This window comes from Lutra lutra, chromosome 7, assembly GCF_902655055.1.
Source record: "Lutra lutra chromosome 7, mLutLut1.2, whole genome shotgun sequence".
Taxonomy (NCBI): domain Eukaryota; kingdom Metazoa; phylum Chordata; class Mammalia; order Carnivora; family Mustelidae; genus Lutra; species Lutra lutra.
In genome coordinates, this window is record NC_062284.1 from 146,521,659 (window position 1) to 146,532,971 (window position 11,313).

General features: G+C 63.5%; 1 protein-coding gene across 3 annotated transcripts; it reads right to left on the reverse strand.

Annotated features, from left to right (window-relative positions):
- Nucleotides 1-209: 209 nt before the first annotated feature.
- Nucleotides 210-10,833, reverse strand: GPR132 (G protein-coupled receptor 132). 3 transcript variants are annotated; one of them, XM_047739188.1, is made up of 3 exons: nt 10,494-10,833; nt 6,936-7,045; nt 210-2,345 (listed from the first exon to the last, which is right to left on the reverse strand). In XM_047739188.1, the coding sequence occupies exons 2-3, from the start codon at nt 7,003-7,005 to the stop codon at nt 1,216-1,218; spliced, it is 1,200 nt and encodes a 399-aa protein (XP_047595144.1). In that variant the 5' UTR covers nt 7,006-7,045; nt 10,494-10,833; the 3' UTR covers nt 210-1,215. The 3 variants fall into 3 exon arrangements, with proteins under 3 accessions (XP_047595144.1, XP_047595140.1, XP_047595143.1); XM_047739184.1 differs by having other exon boundaries at nt 10,469-10,833; XM_047739187.1 differs by lacking the exon at nt 10,494-10,833 and adding an exon at nt 9,033-9,159.
- Between the last annotated feature and the right edge of the window lie 480 nt (nt 10,834-11,313).

The window sequence follows — 11,313 nt, forward strand, 5'->3', positions numbered from 1 at the left end:
GTTCCTGGCCAGCACCGAGCTCACCACGCATGTGGCCGCCTGTCCCCCACGGTTCCTTGAGGAACAGGAAGGGGACGACTCGGGCCCAGGCCCTGTCCCAGGAGCCGACGGCAGGATGCTCCCCATCCCAGGGAGCCCACCCCGTCTGGACACACCTGAGGAGAGAGCCCAGGAGGGTAGGGTGTGGGCATGCACCCCAGGTGGTGGGGGCCATGCTGTGGGGGGCTCTGGGCTCCCACCTCCAGCACTGACCGCGTGACCTGGCCGTGATGAGGCTGGCTGGGGCAGAGCCGGGACCCGAGTCCGGGCCTCGTGGCGGGCCTGGCTCCAGCCCCACCCGCACTTTGCCCCTTGCCACGGGGCTAGAGGCCCTGGGTGTCACCTGCTCCCTCCTGATGCCCCTTGCCGAGTCCTCAGTGTCCGCTCCCCTGCCAGTGAGGCCAGGGAGCCTTGATGTGGAGGGTTTCCAACTCTTCTCTGAGCCCCTTTGCCAGCCATGTCACCCTCCCTGGGGTGTCCACCAGCATCTCTGACCTGGGCACCCTCCAGGAAATACATTGGCCGCCCTGCTGGAAGCTCACCTGTGGGGTCCACAGCAGCCTGCGGCCTCAGACCGGCTCAGCACAGAGCAGCCTGGGGCCCCTGGGGCTGGGCCGCTGCCCCCCACTCGCAGACCTCAGTGGTCCCCCCACAACCAGGCACTATGCGGAGGGCCCAGTTGGCAGGGGCATCTTGAGGCAGAACACAAAGGTCCCATGTTGTACAATCACAGTCATCCAAGCGGTGCTTGCAGAAGAGCATGGAAAATGAGGGTATCACAGTGCCATACCCAGGGCGTGGCACGGGCCAGCTGCTGGCAGCACCGGGCAGGCCTGAGGCCTCTGCCAACGGCCCTGCTGTTTGCTAATAGCAGGGTGAGCCAGCGAGCTTGAGAGCTGAGGAAGAGGCTATCCTGCCTGCCATGTGCCGCCAGAGTACCCGCATGCGGCCACCTTCTGTGTGGGGCTCAGTGGGACAGCCTAGGGGTGCCGGGATCCAAGGGTCAGGGCTTATGGAGGGCATGGTTCCAGGAGCAAGAAAGTGGTGGCATGTTTTCCAGAGGGGACTTCACAGCCAGCACCGTGGACCCCGGTCGGCAAGTTCAGTGGGTGGGGAAACCACACCCCAGGCCCTCTGGCTCCCATGCCGGCCTCCCTGCCCTGCAGGACACCGGGCTCAGTGGGACTCTTCATCCAGCCTCTCCAAGGTGTCCAGTGATGAGCTCCATGTGGCCGGCCCAGACTCCAGGGGGTGGACGGCCCCGGGGCACATGTAGTCATTTGTGGGCAACGTGGGCAGCGACAGCTCCTCTGAGCCCTTCGAACATGTGTGCTTGGGGATGTCGGTGTTCGCGGAGCACTTTTTCCACCCCCCGCGGAGTCTGGACACTTCTTGCTGTGAACAGTCTGTGGCCAGCACGTAGATGATGGGGTCGGCCACGCTGTTCACCGTGGACAGGCACAGGAACACCGCGGAGAGCTGGCAGAGCTTGACTTCGAAGTCGCGCGTGACGTCCAGCTGTCCCCTGTAGTAGGAATAGGCCATGGCTTTGGTGAGGAGCACCAGGTGGTACGGGGCGAAGCAGACCAGGAAGATGGTCACGACCGCGATGGCTGAGTGCTTCACCTTCGTCTTCTGGGCGTCGCTCAGGCCCGCGCTCTGCTCGATGCTCCTGAAGATGCGCCTGTTGGTGAAGGCGAGGACGGCGAGCGGGACGGCAAAGCCCAGGGCGAAGCGCAGGTAGTAGTACGCCACGACCTCGGTGTCCATCGGCGCCTCGAAGCATGTCGGCTCCCCTCCCATTCTGAACACCGGGCTGTGGGCGAGCCCGACCAGCACAAAGACGGACACGGACACGAGGACGGCGGTGCGCTGTTGGCGGCGGCCGCGGCTCTCCAGCGCGTACACCACCGCCAGGAAGCGGTCGCAGGAGATGCAGCACAGGAAGAGAATGCTCACATACAGGTTGCAGAAGAAGATGTAGCCGGTCACCCTGCAGGCCCAGACACCCAGGGTCCAGCGGTGCTGGTTCTGGATGTAGACGGCCCAGAGCGGCAGCGTGCCGATGTACAGCAGCTCGCACAGTGCCAGGCCGAACAGGTAGACGGCCAGCACGTTGCCCTGTAGCACCTGCAGCAGCGTGAGCCCGGCCGTCACGCAGTTGGCCGGCAGCCCCACGGCGAACACTGCACTGTACACGCTCACCAGGAACACTCTGGTGTCCTCGAAGGACGCGTTACAGCTTGAGGCGCCCATGCTGGGAAGCCCGGTCACTGGCACGGGGCTGGTCGCTGTGCTGGCGTTTCCTGCGGGACAGAGACAAGCGTGAGGACAGGTGTCCCTGGGAACCCCCCGGGAGAGACGTCGTGGCACTAAGAAAGGGCGAGACTCGAGCTGGCTCCGGGCTGGACACACCGGGGGCACCGCTCCGAATGGGCTCCTTAAAAGGCCTCTTCCATCTCTGGTCTCCAACCAGACAGCGTCGTAAACGGATGCACGGGGTGGGGCCAGACCCCGTCCTTGCAGCGCCCCGAGGTCCCCTGCCGAGCGCGGGTTCCCACAGGCGGGACGCTCCGCCCACCCCTCCCCTGCCCCGGGCACAGCGCCGTCCTGACTGAAGCCTCCCTCGACTGTAGGTTATGGAGGAAACGACGAAGCGCCACGTCGTGCTGACGGTGGGCACGCCCCCTCTTCCTTGAGGTTCTCCCAAGGTTGGCTTTCTCTGTCGTGACCCATGCCTCGTTGTGGCTGCAGAGGAATCGGCCCCGGGTCATCGTGTCCTGATGCTTTTCATCCCTACGGCAGGCAGGATGACCGCCTCCCCCGAGAGCTGCCCATGCTCAACCCAGAGCCCATGAACGGGGTTCCCTCGCCGGCTTCTGTGCAGGTCCGGCTACCCGGCCAACGGGGGCGAGGACGCAGCTGACAGAGCAAGAGGGGGGCGGTCTCGAATGACCCGGGGGCCCGAGGTAGGCACGGGGTCCTTGCTTCCAGGAGACGGGTGTGGAGGGATGGGACAGCTCCGGCAGCCACTGGACGCTTGGAAGAGGGAGGAAGGGGCCGCGAGCCCCGGGATGCAGCGGCTTCCGGAGCCCAGTCAGGGGAGCGGCTGCTGCCCCAGCCCGCCGGATGGAGCCCGTCTCCCGTGGCCCCCCCAGGACAATGACGACAGTGAGTTTGCACTTTGTAGCCTGTAAGCTTGTAGGAATTTGCCGTGGGAAGGAGGCCTCATTTCTAATAATGCTGTGAGTGCGAAGTCCGTTCTGCTGGAGGTAAACGAGCTCTCTTTGACGACTGTGCGTTTGGGGTGTTTTTCCCACGCTCCTATCTCCTCACGTCGGCACCCCCATGTTTCAGGCGCCACGCTTGCGAGAAGCTCCTGCTGGATTCAGAAACCGGACGGTCTGCGCTCTGTTCCGCTGCGGTCGTGCACATTGACACGGTTTTGCCCCCCCCCCCGCCCCGCTGTGTGGCCCCGTCTGCCCTTTCTGTTTCTATTCCCCTTCCGTCTTCTGCTACCGGCTGAACTGTGCTCCCCACCCCTGGGAAAGACTCGGTGGAGACCTGCTCCCCACAGCTCAGAGCGCCGCTGAGTGTGGAGCCAGTGTTTGCAGAGGCCGTCGGGTTACCAGGAGGTCATGCGGGACGGCCCGAAGCTGGGGGCATTCACACACAGGGACGCACACCGGGCAGACCCTGGGAGGGATGGGGACAGCGCGGCTGGAACCGAGCCTCTCTTCCGGACGAGCAGGCACACACTCCCTCTGGGTTTATTGAATCCTGACTCCCGCCTCTGCTGATGGGAAACGACCCTTCGGTCTGTGTGCCGTCTCGCAGGGACCACGGCGGAAACAGACCGTGCGCGTTGGCGGTGTCTGGAGCTCGTCAGAGCCTGCGGCCTCCTGAGTGTGTGGGAGCCCCAGGCACAGTCCATCCGGTGCCCTTCCGGCCCGGGCGTGGTGGGTCCTAAGTTTGTAGCCTCTTGTGTGGGCACCGTTGTCCACCCTGCACGGGACGGGCCACATGGAGGGGCTCTGCTGGCTCCCCTCGCCCCTCTGGCCTCAGGACCTCCTCCGCCTGTGGAGAAGGAGTGCAGGTCGCCTTCTTCACCTGTTCCTGCGGCGGGTCCCCAAGGGTCTGCTTTAGTTTCAGTACACGGACGCCTGTCCTGCAGCCTCTAAGGCCGTGAGGAGCCGTCACCCATTGGTCTGACTTTGGACCCTCTGCGTCTGAGAGCACATAAGTGCCACCATTGCACACAGACCCCCCGTTTGGCCCCTCAGGGCTCTGCTCCCTGTGCCAGCTGTGCGAGGCTCCTGGTCCCACCCGTCGGCACTCGTGGCCTCCGGTCTGTCCTCGATCTGCTGATTCTCGCTGGAGTCACCATGCGATGCCATGAGGAGTCCAGGGCCCAGAGACGGTCAGCACTCTGCAGTTCCAGCAACCCCAACATCCCGGGGACCCAAGGGGCCCCGTCCGTGCACTGTCTCGAGCACGGAGCCAGCCCAACACCCACGGGGGAGACCAGCTGTCACGGGGCCCTGACGCTGGGTGGCCTGGGCTTTGAGGTCCTTCGTAGCAGGAGTGTGTTGAGGCCGGCTGACGGGCCAAATGGGGGCCCAGGGGAGTGCCCCCTGCCATGTCCCGTCCAGGCCCGGTCACAGGGGCTCCTCAAGGCCCCACTCTCTAGTGCCCCTTTGTCATGGAGGACCCTGGAGGAAGGTGAAACCTGATACCCTCCTGCCAATCATCATCCCATCCCATCCAACGGTCGCGCTGCCGGAGCCAGAGGTTGGTCCTCACCTGTCCTCCCTCACAGGTGCTCCGGAGGGGCAGGGGACATGGTGGGTGGGTGAGTCATGTGGACATAGTGCTGTGCTGTGGGGGTGACCACGGCACTAAGGGTCAGGACATGGCCATGACTCACACGCTCTCTGGGGACCCGTCACCGGGAACAAAGCTGTCACATCCCAGCCACCTCCCACTCCTGCCCAGCCTGCCCTCCTGGGCCCCTGACCGCCTGACCTGCACCCAGAGCCTCCCTGGGCCCTCTCCTCCCACCCTGCCCTCCTCTGGAACCCATCATGGAGATGAACGTCTGTGGCCTTCGTGCGGACATGTGCTTCCCAGATTCTGGGCTCCTGGACCCCACCTTCCCCCCCGCAGTGTGCTCATGCTCCTGAGGTCAGCAGGGAGCCGTGGACGGCCGCCAGCCCAACACCAACACAGGCTGATGGCTTCTGTGGCTGCGGCAGACCCCTCCACGGTCCGGCTGGCCTCAGGGACAGCGCAGAAGGTGGCTAGTGCTTCTCTAGCCTGGCGGCCCCGGAGCCACTGCACCGTGGCCTCTCCCTGCAGACATCCAGGCAGTCAGGAAAGCAGCACATCCCAAATGCTGACCAGGCCGTGGGTGTCTGGCCAGGGCTCCTGCGGGCGCGCACACGCCTCGAGGGGGCCTCCGCGGCCTGGCCGGGCAGGGCCACTGAGGCAGGGCGCAGCGTTTTCCCTGCTGGGGTTTCGTCCTCAGGCCTCCCACAGCGCACCCCTGAGTGACAGGGTCAGTTAGCCTCCCGGCGGGCCCCAACGTCCCATCCCTCCACTCACTCGCCTCCCCCGGTGCTCTCCTTCTGGTAAAACACACACGATGGAAAAGTTACCGTCTTTGCGTTTACACGCGGGCAGCTCAGGGCTGTCCTGACATTCCTGTTGCCGAGCAGCTGCCCCTGCTGTCCCTCCACAGGACGCTTGTCATCCTGTGAGACCGATGCCCCGTCCCCATGAGGCGGAGGCTCCTCTCTGTGCACTGCCGCCTGCCCCCCACGCTCCAGATGTCCCCCACGTGGGTGTTGTTGGGCCCGGATTCTCTCCCTCAGACCACGTCCTCGAGGGCCTCCCATGCCCCAGCCGGCGCAGACAAGTCACAGCCTTGTGTGGGCTGGAGCCATTCCCTCCTGCGTCGGTCCGCCGAGGGGCACCGGGCGGTCCCCACGAGCCGTGCCGCGGTCTGCCCGTCCCACTGCCCTGGACGTGGGCGTGGAGCGCCGCCCCGACACCCTGCTTTCACTTCTTTTGGGTAAACGCCCAGAAGTGGAATTGCCGTATCACAGGGAAGTTCTATTTTCGGCTTTTTGAGGAACCGCTGAGTGGCCTTCCCCAGCGGCCGCTGGCCCTGCGCTCCCGCCAGCAGCGCTCGGGGTCCAGTTCCTCCCCAGCCTCCCCACCACAGCGTCTGGGCTTATAGGAGTCACCGACGTGATGCAGGCAGGTGGCCTCGCGGCCGGCTTCCCTGGGCCCTCCCTGCCTAAGGCCCTGGACAGGTGCAGCCGCCCCCACGTCCCCACGTGCAGGTGAGGTGCTGGCGCTCGGGGGCGTGAGCGCGGTCAGACCGGCTTGTGCCTTCTTCCCCCAAGACTGGAGCAGCAGCGGCTGGCGGGTGGAGACGCACAGGGAGAAGGCGGCCCCGCCGCCGTGGTTCTCAGGCCCGAGAGAGAGGGCGCCCCGTCTTTGCTGGGGCTCCCCCGCAGGTCCACACCGGGGGCCCTGACCTCGGGGAAAAGAGCTCCCCGGTGGGGGCGGACGAAACCCCAGGAGACGGGGTGAGCCAGCCCTGGGGCTCCGCTCTGCTCCAGAAACGGGCATGCTCGGAGGCCCCATGGCCCTCAGTCCTGGTCCTGGTGTTTTCCCAGCACCTCGGAAGAATAAACACCAGACGCCTCCGGATGTCCCGGCGGAGGGCCTGCCCTTCCCTGGTTAGGAGGTGGCTCTTATTTCAGTAGACCTGTGTTTGCACGCTACACTTTGAAGTAAGTATCCCCGTTTGAGGCAAAGCACGGAAACTCTCACAGGCTCCCTCCCGAATGTTTAAAGTCTAAGGAGACGCGACGGGAGGCTCTCACCTGGCGTGTGTGAGGGTTCAGGAATCATGGTGGCTCCAGCAGGCTCTCTAGCGCCCGTCGTGCATCTCATCGAGCCTACTGAGAAGTTTGGTCTGAGAGTTCAAAATGATCTGGAGAAAGAGGAGGGAAAATGACTTTGGGGAAATCAGATTAAACCACAAATTAAGTCATTCAACAGATGCTTAGTGAGCAATCACTCTATGCCAAATCTTGTATTTATCCTATGGGATACAACAGCAGGTCCTTAATATGTAAAGAACATTTACAAATCAATAAAAATAGGAAGTTTCAAAGCCAATAAGCAGATAATTCACAAAAGAAATAAAAACAACTCCAAAAATCCCCCCCAAAAAAAATGCTCAACACCCCTTGTAATCAAAGAAGCATGCACATAGACATCAAAACGGTAATCTTTTCTTGCCTGTGAGGTTGGCAAAAATAAAGAACCTTGATTCTTAGTGTTGGTGAAAGTGAGGAAGTGGGTGCCCTTTCCTGTGTTGACGGGACCATCAACGGGCACAAACGTGTTGGGGCTCAATTTTGCAATGTGCTTCCCAAATCCTCAATGTGTTTAACTTTGATCACATAAAATCCTCTCCAGGAATTTTTCCTGGTGACATAATGAGCCAAGACATGACGTGCGTGTGACCTGGAAGTGCGTCGGAGCACATCGCCAGTGGAGACAGGACCAGGGCCCCCAGGACAGCACCCACAGTGCCTGCAGAGCACGGAGTGGGGGCCGGTCTTCAGGCACTGCGGGCCCTGGCGGGTGGGGGCGGCGTCCAGGGTGCCGGCTGCCTTCCCTCCACGGAGCCGTCTCTAAACCAGCTCTGTCCTCGTCAGCCCGAGAGTCCAGCAGGAGGCACACACTCTACACCGTTCCTCTGACCGGCCAGACAGCACACCCAGAGCCCCTGGGCCACTGGCTCCTGCTCTGTGAGCACAGGCTGGGCCCAAGGGGCTCCCGCGCTGGTTCCTCCCCACCTCAGGGGGAGACGCCCATGGGGAACCGACAGCTGTGCACCAAGAGTAGATGAGCCTTAGGGCCAGCACCAGGCCCAGGCCAGACAGCTGGGTGTGAGAGGGGCCCTAGCTCTGCAGGATGTTCTGACTTCAAGCACCGCTGACCCGCCGCCGCCGCCTAACCGTCTAGCTGCCCGTGCCTTGCTCCCCAGAGCCTGTCCTGTTCCCCGCCCGAGGGATGCGCAGCTTCTGACCTTCGCCCACGGGCCTCCTTCCTGGACCTGTTTCCTGTCTTCCCTGCCCACCGCCCGACTGCCCCTACCTTCTCATACTTTGCTGTGTTCCCCAGCCCTCCGAGATGAGCAGGCCCCAGAGCGGCCCAGGGTTAGGGTTAGGGCCCTTGCGCCATCCTGCGGCTAGAATGCGGGGCGGCCCAGGCCCAGGTGCTGACCTCAGTGCCCAGAACGGTTGGGGTGGCGGTACTCTGTTCCCTCCCAGTGTCCCTGCCCCAAAGCAGCTTGGCTCTTCCCTGGGCCAGTCCCGATGGTGAGTTGGGGGACAAGGGCTGTGGGGGGCGGCCCCTGTGCTATCCCAGGCCAGCGGCGGGCCATCCTGGGGATCCACAGAGATGGGTCTCCACAGCAGGGCAGGTAGAATGACAGACCCCGTGGGACGGCCCGACTCAGCGGTTGGCTGCTCCCAGCCTGGGCCTGACCCCCGGGGGTCCCTGTGCTCGGTCTGTGCTCGGTCTGTGCTCTGCGGGAACTGCGGTAGCCACAGAGTGATGGGGTGGGTGGGGCCAGGTCATCCCAAGGCCTCCCTCCCCCTGCCCCTGGTCCCCTGCCAGCCCTGGACACACGTGCCTCGGTATCCCCAGGAGCCCGTGAACCCCGAGTCCTCCTGGCCAGACCAGACCTCTCTGCCTCCAGCTGCACCAGGTCCCCCTGCCCCGTCTCATCTTGCGGGTCCCAGTGTGCCTCCCCCCGTGAGCCCACGAGCCCAGGGCCGGCTCACAGTGCTGCTGGATGGGCCCACTGTCCCTGGAGAGGAGCCTTGCCTTCGTGGCCTCTGTCCCCCGTGCCGCGCCCTGGATTTGCAGCCCGGCCCTCGAGCCTTTCAAGACACATTCTTTACCTTGCGTTGCGCGGCTTTTCAAGCAGAGCCGGAGGCACGGGCGTCCCACCCTGCTTCGGCTCTTTGACGTTCGTGCCAGCGGCTCTACTGTTGTTGAAACCCCCAGGGCCGGGACGGTCTGTACCACGTACCACGGTGGGACATTCTGGGTTCTTCCAAGTTCCCCACATCCTGCGCCCAATCCTTGATTCCCTCCCTCCCTTCCTTCCTCCCTCCCTCCCTTCCTCCCTTCCTTCCTTCCTTCCTTCTTTCCTTCCTTCCTTCCTTTCAGGATTTTATTTGTTTGACAGAGAGACGGAGCACAAGGAGGGGGAGCAGCGGAGGGGGAAGCAGGCCCCCAGCTGGGCAGGGAACCCAACGTGGGACTCGATCCCAAGACTCCGGGATCATGACCCAAAGCAGACGCTTCACCGAGGAGCCCCCGGGCGCCCCCTTGACTCCATATCTGTGTTTGTGTTTGGGGTAAACGCTGGGGACGGAGTTGCCGAGTCGTCGGCCCCAAAGGCACACCATGCACATGGGCTCCCCACTTCTCTTCTTCCCATTCAGGTAGATTTTTTCCGTAATTTCTGCGCCCAGCATGGGGCTTGATCCCACGTTAGCCAGGCGACCCCGCCCCAGAGATTTCTAAAAGATTTCTAAAGTCTCATTTGCGTTTCTTCTGTTGGTAATGAGGCTGACATCCCGTGCCCTGTCCATCCTCACCTGTCCTGTCCCCCCGCCTGAGGTGACTCTGCATCTGCCCTCCACCTGGCCGGTCCCCTAAAACATCACCTCGTCACCCTCCTGAGCACAGACAAGCCAGAAAGAACGGTGTAGCCCGACTCCCTGCCCTCCGTGGCCGGCCCACCCTTCTCGGCAGACATGGGAACACCCTGCTGGCCCACGCCCTGCACCAGAAAGCGTCCTGAGAGGGCTGCCGGCTACCCAGCCCCAGGACCATGCCCTGTGACCAGGCCGGCCATGCCCCCGGCAGAGACCTCACTGTCCCTCCTGTCCTTCCTCTTGGCCACGTGCCCTCGGGCCAGGCAGCCCCTGGAGGCAAGGGAGCCTCGTACATCCCCCCACCCCCCACCCCCCGAGAACCTGCCACAACCCTGCCGCACCCGGAAGGCTCCAGGGACAAACGGGCCCCTGAACTCTCTCTGGCCCCAGGAGCCACGCCATGGTGAGAACGTCACGGAGGGGCATCTCAGGCTGACAGAGCCCTCAGGGTGCAGACAGAAGCTCCTGTCCCTGTCACCCCCACTCCCTTCTGCCCTCCCCATCGGTACACACGGGTGCCCCTGGCTTCTCTCCTGGGGAAGGACCCCAGGCTGAGACCCCAATCAAGTCCCCACGTTTACGCCAACCAATCGCCTTTGCTTTTAGACTCCACCTGTCACCACACTGCCCCCCCAGCCCACTGCCCCCAGCACGTGGAGCCCATGACTTACTCAGGGAGGCAAACCTCACACTCACGCTCTGTAGGTCCAGCTGAGAACTTTCCGGAAGTAGCAGGGTCCTACTGCTTCCTTTTCAACTCCCCCACCATAAACTGTCGTGGGTTTGGCCGAGGTGTCATCTAGCTGATGCCTCGGAACTTTCCCGGGGCAGATGCAGGAAACACCGGTGCAGACACACTTCTCCTCGGGGCTGTGCCGACACGCAGAGACACTCCTCCCAGCTAGGGCGGGACGGACGGGGGTCCGGCTCAAGTGAGCTGCCAGTGCCAAGTCCTCCAGACGTGACGGGGTGGGGCATGGGGAGGGACCCTTGGAGAGGAGCTCCAGCTCGGGCTCTGCTCACGGTGGCCCCAAGACAACTCCTGTCCCAGCACCCCTCCCTGTTCGTCCTGTCCCCGGGACAGCCCCAGCCACGTCACGTGGTGCCTGCCCTCCCCGCTTCCCGTCCTGGCGTGGGGTCCCACCAGCAGAAAGGGGCCAACACATTCTGTCCTTGGCTCCAGCCCTGGCCCTCTAGAGCTGATTGCAGCCGTGCCCAGGGACTCTGCAGGGACTCTGAGGGGGGTTTCTCTGGGAGGGGCCACATGGGTTCCCCGGGACACAGCATCCCTCACCAAGGCACTGCCCAGTCCTGGCAGGCACAGCTGCTTGTCCCCCTCCACGGCAAGAGCATCTTGGATCCAAACACCCCACCCCATTCTCCTTAGAAAATGCCCTGGGCTGCCGGTGACCCCCTGCCGTACCTCACCTCTACCCGCTGAGCTGCTTCTGGGCTTTGAGGGGCGACGAAACCACATCTCCCACCACCAAGGCCTGACTCAGGCCTGGCTCTTGGA

Bases quoted from the DNA above. Each gene is read 5' to 3' on its own strand.
- GPR132 (XM_047739188.1), bottom strand. From the start codon at position 7,005: ATGAGATGCACGACGGGCGCTAGAGAGCCTGCTGGAGCCACCATGATT. The intron at 2,346-6,935 runs GTGAGAGCCTCC...TCTGTCCCGCAG, and splicing joins TGAACCCTCACACACGCCAG to GAAACGCCAGCACAGCGACC.